At 41.7% G+C, this 20,845-nt stretch overlaps 1 protein-coding gene across 1 annotated transcript in view; it reads left to right on the top strand.

The window, feature by feature from the left end:
* The window catches only part of LOC122802144 (glutamate carboxypeptidase 2-like), a 1,578,923-nt gene that overhangs the window by 1,251,106 nt on the left and 306,972 nt on the right, over positions 1–20,845 (top strand). The window contains exon 13 of the mRNA XM_044071823.1: positions 2,340–2,403. Within this exon, the coding sequence (XP_043927758.1) occupies positions 2,340–2,403 (64 nt within the window). The remainder of the gene's footprint in view (positions 1–2,339; positions 2,404–20,845) is intronic.

Genomic DNA, 20,845 nt, shown 5'->3' with positions numbered 1-20,845 from the left:
GTACGACCAGCGGCTCACGATCAGTGACTCAGGCACTGTAGGAGCCAGGTGAACGAGGATGGGGGTGAGTGGCCATTGCCAGCTCACCTATCCTAAAAAACATAATCAGGTACAAATTGCATTTAAAATAATTGCTAAAGAGTAAAGCAGAATAAAGCCATAGTGGCATTAATCACCTTTTGGATCTAGGGCAAAGTATTGTCAGAAACTCTGCTGACCAGGTACTACAAATTTCTGGGAATAACGTCTGGAGAAATACATGGAGAAATTTTCCATTTAGATAGGGAAATTCAAGCTAGCATCCAGTATGGAATATATATGCTAAGAACAGTCAAAATGCAGAATCTGCAAATTTCTGTCCAAGAGCGAAGGCTACTACATCACTAAAACATTCTTAAAAGCAGCAACCAGGACAATGATGAGCTTAAAACTGAGATGTACAGTCAAGAAAGAATGTCTTACACACACACTGTTTATAATGTTGATTAATGGTGAACACATCCCTGTTGTGAATTTACCAGTGCATGAAAGCAAAAGCCTTATCTGAGATATTTTTGTCCATTATCTGCCTTAAATGCTGATTACAAGGTTTAAGTTTCGACACTGACATGTGGACTGGTAAAAGTTGTTCCAGATTTATGCAGGCAAATTGTTTAGCATTTGCAAAAGCTGTGTAAACTGCTAATGCTGTCAGATAACCCATGGTAAAGGTGCTCCCTGCTGTTCATTAGACAACATGTGCTGCAAACTGTTGATGGGCCCACTTGATTCATTGTGGGACAGCAAATCCCTAAAATTATGAGATTTCTTAACCTCTGGATTAATCTAGATTAATTTAATACATTTGTTACACCGATGCCTTTTCACCATAAGTATTGAATGGTACCATGATGCACTGCATACACTGTCATGTGTATGCGTGTTTTTTTTAATGCCCTAATTGGGCAGAGCTGCTGACATCACACACATCACTGCACATAATGTCCATCAACTCTAGACCTACACTCTAATGTTGAATTCTTAGTGGCAATCTGTTTTGCGATCCCATCACTAAAGACCTGCTTAATCTTGACAGAAGTCACTCCCCTCCCCTCCCTCCCAGAGTGGACAAGCAGATAAAATGCCCCTCTTTCCCACCCCATCCTCCTCCTCTTCCAGTGACCAAGCAGCTAATCAATCTCAGGTTGCCTGGGCTGTAGTCAGGACTTCATCTCTCAATGCCATGGATCTGGAACCAGCAAGATAGTTTTGCTTTACTATGCTTGGTGCAAGAAATCTGTTTGCCTTACTTTTTGCATGATAGCAGTTCACATTGCTACTAAGCTTTACCTGGTAGATTTTATACTGAAATATGTGAGATGCATACTGTAGGAGTACTGCGCAAACACTTAATTTACAAACTGATATTTCAAATAATACCTCAAAGATAATTAATTTGCGACAGTATTATGCAATGTTTTGTAGCATGTTGTGTATTGAAACGTTGGCAGTTACTTTTCATTAGTGTTAACAGTTGTATAAATACCACAGCAATGTGTTAAAAGTACTTTACTTTGGTTTTTATCATGCTATGTCATGGATTCATTGCTATTATGCACTCACCCAGAGTATCACTTCTGCACTTTTCTCACAGAAAGTTGAGTAACCTAATGTACAAGGTAATCCTTACTGGTGTGTCTTCATAATACCACTGTTGATGGAAAACATTAAGAAATGCCATGCAGACCAACTAACAGAAAACACAAAGACACTGGGGCATAGTGGTGCTGTAATACCTTTTATTGGACTAGTGCAGGTTTTACAAATATTCAAGGTTTTGGATTAACAGGAGCCCTTCATTGGAGTTGTGATGTTACTGAGGTTAAATACAGTGCTTCATTGCTTATATATTCAGTTGTGCCTAGAAAGAAGAATGTACATGGTATGTGTGAGTGCTTACACACACACACACACACACACACACGCACACACACACAGATATGTCCATGCTGGCATAGTCTTTTAGACACACATACACACACATGTGCATTGCAGCAAACAACCTTACACACACACACACCTTGATAGATATACCAGTTCTTCTAACTCAGCTCCTTTGATATTTCTGTCTGACCACCCAAATTTTAATATTTCAGCAGGTGAAAAATATACATTCAGAGGAATGCTGATCAGTCAGTCTTTTCAGTAAGCACCATTTAGTCATCTGCACTCGAATCTTGAAAAACAAGTTGCAGTGACAGTAGCAAAGATCAACATTCAAAATATTTCTAGCAAAATGTTAATCAGAGAGCTGTCCTTTTATGATATTCCTTACAAGTGTTTCCATTTTTTTAATGCAGGAAAATGCAAAATTGCTACAAGAACGTGGAGTTGCTTACGTCAATGCAGATTCTGCTGTAGAAGGTATCTTCTTTTGTTATCTGTTCATTTTTGACTGTGAGAAATATGGCTTGGGGGGGGGTTGTGAGAAAAAGGTTCAGTGAGATGATTTATTAAATTAACTTTTGGCCACTCAATTCAAAAAGCTTCAGTCTATCAGAAATGTTTTTAGTGTTTTCATTTTTCATTTGTATAGCTATATTTGGTACTTACGTATTATCGCAACCAGATTTTCGTGGTTGCAAAAATAGCATACTTCAAGTCAAAGGAGCCCATGCAACACTGTACAGTCTTATTGAAAGTCCTTATTGCTCAGTACAAACTGTGGATTACCTTCAGGAAGACCAGCAAATTATGTATGTGAACCATTACTGTTATAAGACCCCTAACGACATTTCATCATTCAGCGATGGCAGCTATTTGAATCAACCACGACCTTTGAAGTTCATGACAGCAGTTAGGCACATTGACCTTTCTGTTCAGATATTTCCAGCGTCCTTAATGAAACATTAAGGGGAATGTGTAACTGATGTAACAAGTACAGCAAACGAGCTGTTTGGAAGGGAAATTGAAGATGTACAACACGTGAATTCTGACTTTGTAAACAGCACAACAGTCTCAAGCGTGGAGATTTCGCCATCACGTCTGCTTTTCCCGTTATCTGTCTATAGTGTTGCACCTAAAAGGTGTGTTGGGGACAAACAATTCAGGACATCAGGCAAAGTTAGAGAAGAAAGGGTGATTTAATATTAGCAGCACAGGAATGGTTATGTTTAAATTGATTTTTATTTCACAGTGAAGGTAGTTTTAAGAAGGGTTAGCAAGAACACCAGAAAAAGTTACTGTCACTGTGGCTGTAAGCACCGTTAATGCACAAATGAGATAACTCCACACGTTGCCAGTAAAGTGCACACAGCCACAGCGAAACACTAACTTTATCCCTTGTTCTTGATAACCCTTCTTAAAACAACCTTTACTGTGAAAGAAAAGACATTTCCTGACATTGTTACAACAATAAGGGACAGCTTTTATATCGAGAAGCAAGTGGTATTATCGCTAAAATCTGGTTGCGATAATACGCAAGTACCCTATCTTTTGCTGTTGCTATTCCAGCCTATAGTATGTTTAATTTATTGTTATGTTTAATTTATTGTTATGGTAGCCATAGTGTGGGCACTGGGCAGCCTTTAGAGAACATCTTCTATTACAACCCAAATACAGCTAGACATCCAGTAAGTCACTGTCTGTCAGAAAATGAGAAGTGATGCAACATAACTCATTATCTTGAACAAGTTACGTATAACTTATCCAAACATACGTCATGGCCAAGGACATAACCAGGCATACATAATATCATATAAGACTCCATGTACACTTCTTAAGCTTTATGTATTTTTCTGGAATTCTGATTAAGTGGTTGCTGTGATCCCTTAGCAAGGAACCCTCTCATAGCTCTGTAATTTTTTAACTTTGTTTCACTTTCAGGACAAATTATTAAGCAGCATTGGAAGTGCTGTAAATGAATGTTTGCCAGAGACTGGTGAGGGAAGGTTACAGTTGGGATGGCAAAAGCTTGGGGTGGTATACTTTGGGGTACATGTTGGTACTCAGATCTAGAAATTCTGGCTACATCCTAACAATGACAAAGGTTTTAAAACCCTTTTCAACAATGACCCAGGCCACAAGGCAAAGACAGAAATTTACAACTGAGTATGTCAAAACATTTAGCATAAATGGTGTAATGTATGTACAAATGTAGCAGTACTTTAGAAAAATATTTGTAGAAAGAGAAATTTTGAACAGTTGGAAGTTTCAAATCTAAAAAAAAAAACAAGAGCATTGCAATACTGATTCATTTGGGGAAACATTTGATATATTTCAAATGTAAAATTTAAATAACTATGTCATTTTGAATAAATATGTAAAAAGGAATAATATTGTGCTAATTAGAGCACAGCAAGATAAGCATTAGGGAAAAAAGTGCGCTGCTATACTGATTAATTTGGGGAAACATTTGAGCTATTTCAAATGTAAAATTTAAATAACTGCCATTTTGAATACATATGTAAAAACGAATGCTATTGTGCTAATTAGAGCACAACAAGATAAGCATAAGGAACAAAGTATAGTTAGACAGTTAATAAGAAGGTGATGAGGTATGTTTAAAAAAGAGTGAGGAGAGCACGACTAGTAGGCAATAAATTAGTTACAGTGTGATAAAGGTGGGTACTGCCAGCACAGCTATCTGGAACGTTTTTAAAATAATTCTATGTCATTTGTGAATATCAACATGATTTATATAAGATGATTGTGTTACAAATGTATTAGAACTGTATGCGATGTGTATTTCAAACAGCTGGTACAGAAGTATATGTTGAAAAGGTTTTTGCAAAGTGCTGTTTAAAATGTAACAGCAGTGTGCCCTGCTGGAAGAGAAAAGAAATATACACACACTATTGTGGCTGTTTAAATGTGTATATTTTAACAGTGGAAACTGGAATACAGGAGGTTAACTTCAGAAAAATAGCTGAAATTAAATTACTTTATAGGCTATTCCGGAGACATAATGTCTATACAAGGGAGCTTTCTATATTGTCTTCAGAGTGAACTAATTACTACCTCTGAAAGTATGAAGGAATGTAATTGTTTTATGACTTCCAGCATCTGCCAAAGATCTGAGGCCTATGTATTTTCACAGGTAGATGCTAAATACCGCTAGATTCTAGCAGTGGGGGGCTTCATTTAGGATAGAGTCAGATGACAAGAAATTGTATAATTCTGCAAGCTATCCCAGCAGTAATATTTGAGATATTAATTTAAAAAGTCTCTTAAAGAGACACAGTGCATTTTGTATTCTGTCTTGAACCTAACAAGATCCAGTCACCATACATCTGCCTTGCACTGATGAAGTATGTTACATGTTACTAGGGAATAGTATAATTCTCTCAGATATAGTCAGGAATATAGCAAAGCTTAGTTTAGATATTTTTCTTTATTTATTTGAGACTGTTCTGCAATGTTGTTTTAAATATTTCCTGTGATTTTGAACTCTGACGTCACTATGAGTATATACTGAGCATTTTTGTGTTGTTAGTTATTAAATATATTTAAACCTTTCATTGTGGCTGATCTGTCTAGCGATATTTAAGTTTTGAGAGTACTTCAATATTTATTTGTGACACTGTGTGGGCCACTACTAATAGCCTTACTCTTGGTCAAACTACAATTTGTATTAATATTAATATTACACAGTAAGATTGGACACCCTTTGTTAAGGACCTTAAAGTAGCTGATAAGGAGCTGGCTGGTGGCAATGATAACTACCTTATAATCTGGGAAAAAGGGAAGGGGGCATAGCCAGTAAACCTGTGCCAGCGTTTCACAGGCGTGTGTGTGTGTGTGTGTGTGTGTGTGTTTTGTGTGTGCGTGCATTAATCAAACGTCAAAGAGTGTATGTCAGCTACTTGGGCAGGGACACAAAGTGCTGGTCGGACAGAGAGGGTGCTGGAGGTCTTGGCTTGACCACTCAGCTGTGATCTCAACTCTATAGCTGTGCCAGTGGGGAGTCTTATTGGGGATCTGGAGAAAGAGGGATAAACCAGCCCCAGACTGACTGTGGGTCTCTGTGTGCTCTTAAGGGAAATTGCAGTTGATGCATAGAGCTGCAAATGGAAATACTGTGTGTGTACTTGTCATCCTCCCAGTGTACATCCTCCACTGGTGCCAGTGGTGAAGATTGAGGCTTCTTGATTACTGGTCCAGTGGTGGAGCATCACATTATTGGTTGTTAGTGGTGGGATCACCACATCACATATTGAGATTCAGTGGTGCAGATATTGAATTTCTGTAGCCTGTAAACAGTGGTCACTAAAGAAGGTATTTGTACTCTCAACCAGCCACACAGTAGAATTCAGAGTTTCATATCACAATAGTTTTATTTATTTTTTGCCGGCTTAGTCAGTCAGAGAGACAGGCAAGGATGTCAGCAGAGGAGTATGGCAAGCTCACAAGGAGCCAGTTGGCTGAGCTGTGCCAAGACAAAGGATTGGTGCATGCCAACCTGACTAAAGCAGAAATGATTGTAGTCTTAGTCACAGCTGCATCACAGACCAGGAACCTGGATGACAACCAGACTGGCCTTGGGGATGTACATCTCTCAGAAAATGGACAGTTCAAGCTTTCCACAGAGGACTTAAAAATCCATCTGGAGTTAGAGACTTGAACTGGAGGCCAAATGTTTGGCAGTAGAATCAGCAGAGAGACTGTGGCATTTAGAGGCAGAAGAAAATGAGAAACTGTAGCATTTAGAGGCTGAAGAAAATGAGAAACTGCAGCATTTAGAGGCTGAAGAAAATGAGAAACTGCAGTGTTTGGAGGCTGATGAAAAGGACAAACAGAAACAAATGGACTTAGATTCAGCAGAGACTGAGACGTCTGGAAGCCAAAGAAAATGAGAGGCAGAGGCAACATGAAAAGGAAATGCTGACTCTTCGCCTGGGTCATGGAGGTAATGGGGAAGGGAGTAACAGAACCCCAGAAGCAATAACTGTCAGTAAACTACTTCTACAATTTACGGAGAGTGATACCTTTGATAGTTTTATTCATATGTTTGAAAGGATCTTTAAAACAGTATAATGTTGACCAAGGGCTCTGGGTACAGTTCCTGACTCTCTCACTCCATGGTAAAGCTGTAACTGCTGTTTCTAAGTTGTCTGATACTGATTGCTTAAATTATAATAAAGTTAAAAATTGTTTATTAGAGTGTTTTAACTTAACACCTGAAGCTTATAGAAAAAGGTTTTGTGAGCTTAGATGCAAGGCAGATGAAAGTGTGTGTGAATATATATTGCTGAACTAAGCACATATTTACATAGGTGGGTAAGTGGGTGTCACGTCACTACTTTTGAAGGGCTGGCACACCTTTGGTGAGGGAACAAGTCCTTAGCAGTTTGCGTAAGGACATGAGAATCTGGCTGGCAGGTAGGGAATGCATTACTACAGATGAGTTGTGGAAAAATGGAGACCTATACCTGGCAAGCAGGGAATCACTCCACAGGAAAGGGATACCCAGCTGCACATGGCTCTAAGGAAACCCATGGCGAGCAGCTTAAACTGCTCCAACAGAGTTGGCCAGTAACAGGGGAGGCCACTAGTTCAGGTACATGGCCAGGATCAAGGGTGAAATGTTTTAAATGTAACCAGTGGGGCCATGTAGCATATAGATGTCCACGGAGGCAAGGTGGGGAACAAAAGGTGGGAGAGGCAGTAAGTGGGAATGATAAAATGCCAGTGGTAAGTTGTCTGCAGACAACAAGGGTACCAAACTGCCACAAAAGGTTATATCTTATCTTAGTAGATGATAAACATGCCACTACTAAGAGAGACACAGCCTCTAAATTAACCATTGTGAAGCCTGCAATAGTTAGAGAAACACTACTTACTTGGGCAGTCTACTCCAGTCAGAGCTTTTGGAGGGACCCCATTCCAAATACCTTTGGCTAGGGTTCACCTTGACTGGGAGGGTGGAAAAGGAAGCAAGCAAGTAGGTGTATTTGAGGATATCCCTGCAGATGTCCTGATAGGGAATGATTTTGATAATGCAGTACCTTGTGTGCATGCAGTTGCATGCAGTCAGGCTTGGATACAAGCATGTGGGTCTGATAACCTGGGGGGACCCAGACAAATTGCCCACTTGATGCCAGGACTGGTGAGGTGGCTATGTCAGGGAGGGAGCTACCCTGTAGCAATGAGACTAAAGGTGAGCCACTTGTGGGTACTGATGTTTCCTTGGACAGAATGACTGCAAGGGCAGAGGTGAGTAGTAGTACCCAGGCTGACAGTGAGGCACCAGTGTCAGAGGATACCAGACTTCCTGTGGAAGGGGAGCTGGGAAGGTTTGCAAAGAGAGTTAAGATAGGCTCAGCTCTCAGACCCTACATTACAAGGCTTGAGGGAGGTAGCTCAGACCCTACATTACAAGGCTTGAGGGAGGTAGCCAGGGATGTGCATGCTTCTCAAGGAAAAGAGGAAATTGTATACTGGGACAAAGGGTTATTGTATAGACAGTGGACCACTGAGGGAGGGCTAGAGGATGAGATAATACGGCAGTTGGTAGTGCCCAGAGCCTACTGTCTGGCACTTCTAGCCATAGCCCATGACATTCCCTTTGCAGGTCATATGGGCATAAAGCATACCAAGAGACGCATTATGCAGAACTTTTATTGGCCTGGGATTTTCAGGGATGTAGCAGGGTGCTGCAGGACTTGTGAGCAGTGCCAAAAGGTTGGCAAAGCAGGAGATGAGGCGAAAGCTCTTTTGGTGCCTTTGTGATTGTGGAGCCATTTCAGAGGGTAGCTGTGGATATTGTGAGGCCTCTGAGTAACTCAAGTTACCCAGGAAAGAAGTATATCCTAGTGGTAGTAGATTATGCTACCAGATACACCGAGGCAGTGGCTGTGTCCCTCAATGAGGCAAAAAGGTGGAAAATGCTTTGTTAGAGATTTTCAGCAGGATAGCATTCCCAAAAGAAATATTGACTAACAGAGGTGCCAGTTTCATGTCAGATCTGCTGGCTTGTCTGTGGAAGCACTATTGGGTGAAGCACCTAAAGACCACCCTCTACCATTCCCAGACTAATGGTCTGGTGGAGAGGTTAAACTCTACACAATGCTAGGGGCATTTGCGGACCAGTTTAAGAAGGACTGGGACAAATATTTTCTTACAGGGAGGTGCCCCAGGAATCCACAGGTTTTTCACCCTTTGAGTTGCTGTATGGGCATATGGTGAGAGGACCTCTAGACTTGATTTATGATGAGTGGAAGGGTGAATGTGTATCCCACAAGGAGTCTGTTGTGGCATATGTTCGAAATCTCAGGACAAGGCTCAGGGGACACATGGGCCTGGCCCAGGAGAACCTAGCAGAAGCCCAACAGCAGAAAAAGGTCTGGTGTGACAGGAATGCTTGAGCTAGAGAGTATGCTGTGGGGCAGCAGGTTATGATTCTCAGTCCTGTCAGGCACAACAAGCTGCAGACAGCTTTGGAGGGACGCTTCATAGTGGTAAGGAAGGTCAGAGATGTTAACTACATTGTAGAACTACTAGGCAGGTGGCAGGGACACAAATTGGACCATGTTAACATGATGAAACCTTACCATGATAGAGAGGCCCTTGTACTGAGTATTTGTAGTGGATGGCAAGAGGAGTTTGAGGGGGATCTGGTGACTGATCTCCTCAGTGAGGCTCGGACTGACACCTCAGTGGAAGGGGTAGCAGTGTCCCAGCAGCTGTCCCCTTCCCAGGGTCGAGAAATCTGAGCAGTGCTACAGGGGTTTGGGGGCATGTTCAGTGGGAAACCCGTGTGCACCCACCTGGTGCAGCAACATGTGGATACAGGACCCCAAAGGCCTGTTAAGAAAGCCCCTTTTAGGGTGCCTGAGAGAGTCAGACAGACACTGAGGAAGGCGATACAGGAAATGTTGGAACTAGGGGGTAATCCAGGAGTCCAGCAGTCCATGGGTCTCCCCAGTGGTGCTGGTACCAAAGAAGGACAGCAGCACCAACTTTTGTGTGGACTACAGGAAATTAGTCACACAGAGTCAGATGGTTACCTCATGCATAGGACAGATGAAGCCCTAGAGCAGCTGGGTGGCTAAGTATCTTACCACTATTGATCTTTCCAAGGGCTACTGGCAGGTGCCCCTGACTCCCAACACTTGAGACGGGTTAGCCTTTGTGATTACTTTTGGCTTGTATAAGTTCACGAAGATGCCCTTTGAGATGAAAAATGCCCCAGTGACTTTCCATAGGCTGGTGGATCATATCTTAGCAGGAGCAGGAGATTTCACCCTTGCTTACCTGGATGATATTGCCATCTACAGCCATTCCTGGCAAGAACACCTTCAGCATGTTATGGAGATGCTGGGCAGACTACAGAGAACAGGGTTGACCATTAAACCCAGTAAGTGTCAGGTGGGTATGGCAGAGGTCTCCTACCTGGAGCATAAGGGAGTGGTAAGATCAGGCCAAAACCTGCCAAAGTGGATGCAATTCAGGCTTACCAAAAAGCAGGTGAGGGCATTCTTAGGGACAGGAGGGTATTACAGAAAGTTTGTCCCCAATTATAGTACCATAGCTACTCCCCTCACAGACCTGACAAGGAAAATCAGGCCAGATAAGATGGTGCTGACTCCAGCATGTGAACAGGCACTCCAGAATCTTAAAGGAGCTTTGGGAGGACCCCCTGTGTCAGCCAGTCCAGATTACAGCAAATAATTTGTTGTGTGGGTAGATGCTTCAAACAATGAAGTGGGGGCTGTACTCAGCCAGGTTTCCTCAGGAGGAGAAGAGCACCCTGTGGTATTTCTCAGCCATAGACTCCAACCCAGGGAGGAATGCTATGCAGCTTTAGAAAAGGAATGTCTTGCCATAGTGTGGGCGTTGCAAAAACTTCAGTCTTATCTGTATTGGAAAGAAATTCACTGTAGTTACAGACCACAATCCCTTAATATGTCTACTTCAAGCCAACCAGAAAACTGCCAAGTTAGTAAGGTGGAGCTTAGGGTTGCAGGCATATGGTATGATATGACAGTGAAGCACCACAGTGGGGTTAGCAATGCCAACACAGATAGGTTCTCAAGACAGAGAATGGGGTAATGTATTCCCAGATAGGCTCATCCCTCTCATGCAATGTTTCTCAAGGGTCACTTGAAAAACTAGCTTGAGTCTTCAAGGGGGAAAGAATTGTGACAAAGGAGGATAGTGCCAGCACAGTTATCGGGAATTTTGTAAATAATTATATATCATTTGTGAATATCAGCATGATTTATATAAGATGCTTGTGTTACAAATGAATTAGAACTGTATATCATGTGTATATCAAACTGCTGGTACAGAAGTGTATGTTGAAAAGATTTTTGCAAAGTGCTGTTTAAAATGTAACCACAGTGTGCCCTGTTGCAAGAGAACAGAAATGTGCATGCATTATTGTAACTGTTTAAATATATATATTTTAACAGTGGAAACTGGAATACAGGAGGTTAAAGTCAGAAAAATTAGCTAAAATTAAATTACTTTATAGGCTAGGATGGAGTAATAATGTTGGTACTAGAGAGCTTTCTGTATTGTCTTCGGAGTGAATTAATTACTACCTGTGAAATTATAAAGGAATGTAATTGTTTTATGACTTCCAGCATGTATTTTTACAGGTAAATATTAAATACTGCTAGCTTCCAGCAGTCAGGGTGTCACCTGGGATAGAGTCAGATGACAAGAAATTGTCATTCTGCAAGCTATCCCAGCAGTAATATTTTAGATATTAATTTAAAACATTTCTTAGAGAGAGACTGCATTCTGTATTCTGTCTTGGACCTAACAAGATCCATTTACCACAAATCTGCCTTGCTCTGATGAAGTAAGTTACTAGTGAATAGTATAATTCTCTTAAATATAGCCAGGAATGTAGCAAAGCTTAGTTTAGATCCATCTATCCTCAACCCTTATTCCCATTTTGCACATGGGGTCGGGGTGTCACTTCCGCAGTGGCAGTCTTCTTGAGCCAAGGCTTATACCACCAGGTGGCTAGCCCTGACATGGTAGTTCATTTGCACCTCTCACTCTCACACATGCTCTCTCCTATGGCCAGTTTAGAGTACCAATCCACCTACTGCATGTCTTTAGAATATGGGAGGAAACTGGAGCACCCGGAGGAAAGCCACATGACCATGAGAAGGACATGCAGACTCCACATAGAAGGCACCCCAGATGAGAATCAAACCGGAGACCCTCTTGCTGTGAGGTGACAGTACTAATTGCTGCACCACTGTGGTCCCAAAAAGCAGTAATGATGGACATGATAGCAGAGAGAAGTATAAAATTAAAATATGAAATTGAGATGCACAGTAAGAACATTGAGTAGTGACCAAAAGCCAGCTCTATGGCATAGAGGGATAAAACCCTAAGTATGAATGGCATAGACAACCAGAGTTTGATTAATGTATTGGGTAAAGCTTAGTTTAGATATTTTTTCTTTATTTGCGACTGTTCTGCAATGTTTTAACTGTTTCCTATGATTTTGAACTCTGACATCACTGTGAATATATACTGAGTATTTCTTGTTCTTTTATTATTTATTATTAAGTATATTTAAACCTTTCATTGTTGTTGATCTGTTTTGACAGTACTTGCATATTTATTTGGTGACACTGTGTGGACTACCAGTTTTGTGAGGTTTCAGCCAGTAACTTGTAGTCTATTGGTCGTTTTGGGCCAGTTCCTAGCTTCTTTCAGCCCCCTGATATAAAACACGCTAAAAGCGCGTTTTTCAGCTTGTACCTACTCAGCACAGATCCTCGTGGTGGCCAGCAGAGTAATCCAAGCTTCAGAGAGCTAAAAAAGCGACTTTACCTGATTTAAGTATATTTTTTGTGGCTTTCCACTTCTGTTTATCTAGCAACTGTATTTCGCCTGCTTGCTGATACATTGTTATTGTTTTCTGCATTTATTCTGTTATTGCACTTGATTTCTCAGTTTGTTACTTTTAAAATCTGTAATTGTTGCAAATTGTTTGTGTCGGCTGTGATAGCCGATTTATAGCATTTATAAGTGTTTACTGTATCTGTTTCTGCTTGTTTTCTGAAAAAAAAAAAAAAAAAAAAAATATCTCTTGTTTTCCCGCCTTACTGAGCTAGAGTAGTCCAGTTTCAGAGCTTGCTGATCCCTGGACTTTGTTTGCAGTTCCTGTTACTGATTCTTTGCCTAATTTGGAAGAGAGGAAGTTCCCTTGCTTACCAGTGGGAGTGGGAAGCATTGAGCTGCCTGTTGGTCCAGTTTTGTGAGGTTTCAGCCAGTAACTTGTAGTCTATTGGTCGTTTTGGGCCAGTTCCTAGCTTCTTTCAGCCCCCTGATATAAAACACGCTAAGCTGCGTTTGCATGATTTAGCGTGGAGCTGCTACCGTTGCACACTAGGGCAGCGCCGGTTAAGCAGATTTAAACTATTAGGGCTACCTAAAGTCCACTCTTCAAATTTTCCCTTAAAACTACCTTCCTCGAACTATACTACTGATCTAATCAGCATATCCTATAACTAAAAAGATCATCTCTACCTGACTCTGAGTAGACTATTCTTTATCTGTTAAACCTAGCACTTGCTCCTACAGTACTTATCACTTTGATACAGCACTCTTGTTATAGATAGTACCCCAAAAAGGCGAACCCCATTTCTCGGACACCCACATCCCCCGGAATCTCTTTGAAAGTTTTTTTGTCTATTCCTTCTAGCATGTCGAGGGATCAGTTGCTTGTGTCCTCTCCTGCTCAGCTGGTGAACCTGGGAATATTGAGGCAATGTTACAATTGCCTCATGTACCTGAACAACCCTCTCCTCCTCCCACAAAACACAAATACATGCGAGAGATGCAACTATACGGCCAAACTGGAGGCTGAGCTCTCTCAACATAGGTCTGGCAAGACCAGACAGGAGGAGAAGGTTACCACACACACTATAGACCCAGTCTCACATAGTACCATCACAACCTCAAATCATACACATAAACACACAAAGACATACTCGGAGGCTCTGATCAAAAATCTACCAAAACAGCAGAGGCCACCAAAGCAGACACCCAAACAACTACCACCTCATAACACAACACCTGCAACACATAGACCTCACAGTCAGAGTGTCAAACAGTCACAGCCCTTAAGGCCAACCACAATGCCAGACACACTAGTCATTGGTGACTCCATAGTCAGACACACTGACGTCCCGCTCACCAGACTGAGTAAGGAGAGGGTTACAGTAAGCTGCCTGTCGGGCTCTAGAATCCGCCACATAACGCAAGCACTCAGGTCTCTCAACAGCAGGTACAAATACGACTCAGTCATTGTCCACGCTGGTGTAAACGACCTGAGACGTACCTCTTTGGACTACATGAAAAGAGACATTGAGGAGCTCTCTGATTATGTAGCCCAGGCAGGTATGACCCTGACTTTGAGCAGTATCCTACCTTCACCAAGAATGATGCCACAATACAGAGATAAGATGATCAGCTTTAACAATTGGCTTAAACTCTGGTGTCATTCAAAGGGGATCCAATGTCTGTCTGTCTGGGATGACATGCTGTGCAAGCCACGCTGCTTCGCAAGGGATGGCTTGCACCTGTCACCCCTGGGATTCCGGATATTGGCGAAGGCTCTTGCCACTCCCATAGTGCCTTTTTTAGGCAAGGCTCAATTTCTAAACCTACCACCCTAGAACACAAAAATGGAAAAAAACTAAGGGTAATGCTGCTCAATGCCAGCAGTCTCAATCTCAAAATGCATGCACTCGAGGCCCTTCTCAGTATGGAGAACATCGATGTCTGTGCTGTGACAGAAACCTGGTTCAAGGCTCCTGAGAGCACCCCAGCACTATCAGGTTTTACCTCATATCATGCGTTCCGGCCCCAAAATCCGGACAATACCAAGAAAGGAGGGGGGTATCCATATTCATCAAGGACACCCACACCTCAAGATTGGTGGCAACGACGATGCATCGGAGACCATCCAGGTGCAATTAACCATAGGCAAGACTGCTCTGCAAATTGTAGCATGTTACAGGCCACCCTCACAAACTCAGGAACCTCACATGGCTTTCCTGAAAACACTGGAGGGGATAAATGTATCTCCAAACACCATCATACTAGGTGACTTCAATTACCCTAATATAGACTAGGAACACTACTCAAGCCCAAACACCCTAGCCCAAAAGTTCCTGGAATTCATAAACTCAAATGCCATGGAACAACTAGTCACCATCCCCACAAGAGGAGAAAACATACTTGATCTCATCATCACGAACATGGGAGCACAATGTTCAACACCGGAAGTATACCCCTCACTGGTGAGATCAGATCACAAACTAATCTCGCTGGAGGTCCTCATCTCACCCCACCTGAAATAAAAAGACCACAGTAAAGAACTTCTCGAAGCCGACTTCACACTTCTAAAGACTAGTGTGGTCTCCTTTAAGGCCCCGAGCGGCGGAAAACAGTACCCAAGCCGATGAATCACTTACAAATGCCTTCTACCAGCACCTACAGGACTGCATGGATAAGGCAATCCCAAGCAAAACAAAGACTCTTTGTACCAAAGGCAAGCGTCCAGTCTGGTGGACCCCAGCCATAAACAAACTCTACAACAAAAGGAGGAAGCTACTACAAGATAGAGCAAAATCCTTAAAAGGTAAGACACCTTTGATCACTACAAGTAAAAACTAAGAGCTCTCATAAAATCATCCAAAGCAAACTTTGAGAGAAAAATAGCTAAAGACTCAAAAGACAATCATAAGGCTGTCTTTAGCTATGTTAGAAACCTGGGAGGAAACTCCCAGATATGCTCAGAACTAGTTCAAAATGATGTGAAGATTACTGATCCTACAGACATTGCCAACATACTGGCTGACAGGTTCAGTGCAAACTCCCCCCCTCCCCCAAAAGGAGAGATATCTATACCAAACGATTGCAGCCCCCCAAACATCTCTAACGCCCAAGTGAGAACTGCTCTCTCCAAAGCAAAAAACACAGCATCCATGGGACCTGATGGTGTCCCCGGCTGCGTGCTCCACGAACTCAACGAGGAATTAAACCCACAGCTAGGACAGCTGTTTAATCATAGTCTCACCTCTGGATACGTACCCAGGGAGTGGCACACTGCGACAGTAGTCCCACTTCATAAAGGCGGGGCCTCCACCGACCCTGGAAATTACTGGCCCATTAGCTTGACAAGCCTTATCTGCAAAGCCATGGAGAAGATCATAATGGATCTCATAAATAAAAGACATAGGGAATTTGCAGACTTTGGATCCAACCCAGTTTGGCTTTGTCAAAGGCAGGTCATGCCTTTTAAACTTGGTTGACTTTTTCGAAACAGTCACCAAAGCCATTGATGAGGGAAAGGCAGTCCATACAGCCTACCTCGATCTGGCGAAAGCCTTCGATACAATACCCCACTTGGGTATCATTGAAAAACTCATCAGCTTAAATGTTAACCCATACATCACAAGATGGGTTGCAAACTGGCTGAGTGACAGAACCCACAGGGTCAGAGTTGCTGGCGCCATGTCAGACTCAAAGCCTGTCACAAGTGGTGTCCCACAGGGCTCAGTCCTGGGCCCACTCTTGTTTGGCATCTACTTTTCAGTACAAGCAAACACAGGAGGGTTATGGCTGACAAAGTTTGCAGATGACTGCAAACTGGCCGTAGTCAAAACACATCTGACACAGATATCCTTCAGAAGGGTCTCACAGAAAGCGGATAACTGGTGCCAGAGCCATGGCCTAAAGTTAAATGCCAAAAATGCATAGTCATACCCTTCGGAAAAACAAGGTTACCCTAGCTACCATATAGGTGGCAATCCACTGAGCACAGAAGAAGTTATTAGGGACCTGGGGACCCAGGTTGACAGTAGCCTGTCATTCGACACCCATGTAGCTAAAGTAGTTAGGAAGACCTTCTACATTGCCCACCTTATCATGAAGGGATTCACATCTAGATCAAGGGGGTCATAGTTTCCCTATACTCATCACTCATCAGACCAATGATTGAGTACAATGCCCCATTCGGAATGTATCTGACCCGACATTTGCAGCAGCTGGAGAGGCCACAAGTTCCTCACCAAAAGGATAAAGGGTCTCAAAAATCTGTCCTATGCTGCCCGACTGAAAGAACTTCAGCTCTATTCAGTCGCTTACCGCTTGCTCAGAGGTGACCTGTGCCTGACATACAAGGCCATGTCAAACCCAGATTTGATGAATATGCTTCACCTCAACAAATCTAGATCCATCAGAGCCACAAGGGTGGGAGACTTAAACCTCGACACGGCTATTAATAGGATGTGCTGGAGGGATAGATTCATCACCCAAAGACTGCCTATGCTGTGGAACAAAATCCCGGTATATGTGAGGCAGAGCACCTCGCTGGCCTTGTTCAAGAGAAATCTTGACCAATGGATGGGAGATCGCAGATATACCCCAGGGATTACCTCAGTGTCACTGCTCGACAGAGGCACAGCAAAATAATGGGTATAGTTCCCCATACTAAAGGGGTGGCGTAAGCCACAAAACTATGGGCTAGGCTTGTAAATGCCCTTGGGCAGATAGCCTAGTATAAACCTATGAACCTAATAGCCTTGCTCTTGGTTAAACTACCATTTCTAATAATATTAATTAATATTAATATTACACAGTAAGATTGGACACCCTTTGTTAAGGGTCTTAAAGTAGCTGATAAGGAGTTGGCTGATGGCTATGATAACTACCTTATAGTCAGGTAAAAAGTAGCATAGCAAGTAAACCTGTGCCAGCCTTTCCCAGGTGTGTGTATATGTAAATCAAACCTCAGAGTGTGTGTGTCAGCTACTTGGGCAGGGTCACAAAGCGCTGGTTGGACAGAGAGGGTGCTGAAGGTCTTGGCTTGGCCACACAGCTAAGATCTGAACTCTATAATTGTGCCAGTGGAGAGTCTTATTGGCGATCCGGAGAAAGAGTGATAAACCAGCCCCGGACTGACTGTGGTCTCTGTGTGCTCTTAAAGGAAATTGCACTTGATGCAGTGAGCTGCATATGGAAATACTGTGTGTGTACTTGTCATCCTCCCAGTGTATGTCCCCCACTGGTGAGGATTGAGGCTCCTTGATTACTGGTCCAGTGGGGAGGCATCACATACATTATACTAAAAAAGCAGTAATGATGGACAAGGTAGTAGAGATAAGTATAAAATTAAAATGTGAAATTGAGATACACAGTAAAAACATTCAGAGTAGTGACCAAAAGCCAGCTTCATGGCATAGAGGGATAACACCTTAAATATGGCATAGACATCCTGAGTTTGATTAGTAGATTGGATGCCTGTAGGAGCTGGCAGGGGTAGGTGAGAATGAGTGACCACTGCTGACTGTCCCATCCTGGGAGGAAGGAGGTGGCTCTTGCTTGCCCCTTTGTTGACACTAGTGAGAGCACTGGATATCACATCTGTGGAACACGTGCCTTTAAACATACGCTGCTTCAGTGCAGATGCATGACGTGGAGAGGGTTAGCATCATCTGGTAGGAACATGACCCACTTCCTACAACCTGGCTCTAAACACTGGAGGAACAAGTTGTTTCAAAGGGCATTCATCTAACCCAGAAATGCCTGGTTGTCTGAACGCATGGGCCATTTGGGTGCAAGTAAAGGAGCCATGGGGTGAGGTCCTGTGGAGAAGCAGGAAAAAAGGTAATAACTGACCGAGATTAAGTGGTACAGCAATCAACTAGAGTTAAAGACTGAATACAGTCAACAGAGGTAGTTTACATTGTGGTCAGTGTGGGCTGCAGATGGCGCCTGAATATAAGGAGAATTGTACTAATCTGTCTGGTTAGTTCAAAGATCTAAAGCCTTTCATTTTGTTGGTTAGACATCTTTGTGGAACTATATGACATTTTTAAGGGATGCTTCAGAGTGGTTGAACAAAGAACTAGCATTTTCCTACAGAAAAGGAAAAAGTATACGGAATATTTTGGTAAGAGGTAAATTCAGTATTCCATCTCCCAATATACCATATAGTTTGACAATGAGTGGTACATTTGCTTATGGTAAGTGCAAGGCTTGCAAGTATGTATTACAAACTTTTCCTAGAGTAGTTACTTTTAGAACTTGTGGCCATTTTACTTGCAATACCAAAGGCGTTATATATGCCTTGATATGTCCTTGCAACAAATTTTATATTGGAGAAACAAAAAGGTGTTTTAAAACTAGAATTTTAGAGCATGTGAGGGATATTGCTAATAAAAAAGCAGAGAGCTGTATAGCTGAACATTTTAGTTTGTTTCATGATACAGAAAGGGCTACAAGGCACTGTTTTGGAGAAAATACAAATATATATATTTGATGTTTCTTTTGTCAAGAAACAGTTGCTTTTAAAAGAATCTACTTACATTTTAAAATGTGGCACCCTGTCTCCAAGGGGACTAAATGACGAATGTAACTGGAGGGTACTTCTTTAATTGTATGATTGTTTCATTGATGTATTTATGAGGCAGTTGATGTATTTGTATGTGTATATATGGGGCAGTTGATGTATGTGTATATATGGGGCAGTTGATGTATTTGTATGTGTATATATGGGCAGTTGATGTATTTGTATGTGTATATATGGGGCAGTTGATGTATTTGTATGTGTGTATATATGGGGCAGTTGATGTATTTGTATGTGTATATATGGGGCAGTTGATGTATTTGTATGTGTGTATATATGGGGCAGTTGATGTATTTGTATGTGTATATACGGGGCAAGATTTTTACTTTGTGATATACTCCATGAAGGCTTTGGCCGAGACGTCAGAGTTTTATTAAATATGTTGGATATATTGGTGGTTGTTTCTTTTTTGCTACAAGGCAACTTTTCATTTTGTGTATTAGAAAGTACTTGACAAGGTCTGTTGAGGTTTTACTTGTAGATCAATGGCAGCATTTGCATCTTTTTTCACTAAAATAATAGTTATCAAGGAGACTATATGAAGGATCAGAAGTAAGAATTAGATGTTGGAGAAATTCAGTCAGGCAAATTCAGAATGAGCATCAAACAGGAATTTCCTCTTTCCTCTGTATTATTTGCTTTATATTTAAGAGCCTTTCGCAAGAAAAGTAAGGGTCTTCCAAATCCAGGAATACAACTGGTGTATAAATGAGAGAAATATCCTTGTCCACAGATAATATTAAATTGTATTTGACAGACCCAAAACAGGATATCCTGGTGGAATATTTTGAAGCAGTTTCAGACATTTTCAGAATACAAACTAAATGAAGATAAGGTAGAATTTTGTGTCTACACATAACTTAGTTCAGTAATATCCATATTTTTGGGTAGTTGTCTAAATAAAATTCTTGGGGATATGGGTTAAAAAAGACTTGGTCATGGCAGGTAAAGAAATGTGGGAATAGACTAAGCAGAACATAATTAGAAAATTATGACAATGAAAGGTTATGATCTTGTATTTGAATAGTAAGAGACAGGCAGCAAAAATGTTTATAGCTCATTTCTTTGTGTGTATAGGTCAGACATGTTCTATCTGGCAAATGAGAAGCTGTAGATGAAAAGGTCGGGACCTGAAAGGGTTTACTTCGGGAAGGGGCTGAAAAGTTAAAAAAATAAACTGGTTATCCCTACAGACCAAAGGAGAATAGAACTTCCAGGTTTGAAGGGGAATTTTAGGGACACAAAACTGAGATTTGTATGTATAGAATACATTAAGGGATATGGTCTGAAGTAGAAAAACATGACAAGGGGTACAATGGGGAAGAGAGAGTAATCTTTTGGATGCAAGCCATGAAGGAACACAGTAATAACTATACAGAATATTAAAATTATAAAGTGGCAGAGCATTTTATAAAAACTAAAGTAATGTGGGACTGGAGCGAAGAGGTTTTTCCAGTAGGGATATATAAATAAGGG

The sequence above is a fragment of the Protopterus annectens genome, chromosome 5.part0 (assembly GCF_019279795.1).
Source record: "Protopterus annectens isolate FY-2018-M chromosome 5.part0, PAN1.0, whole genome shotgun sequence".
Taxonomy (NCBI): domain Eukaryota; kingdom Metazoa; phylum Chordata; order Ceratodontiformes; family Protopteridae; genus Protopterus; species Protopterus annectens.
This window is presented reverse-complemented; position numbering and strand designations above follow the sequence as displayed.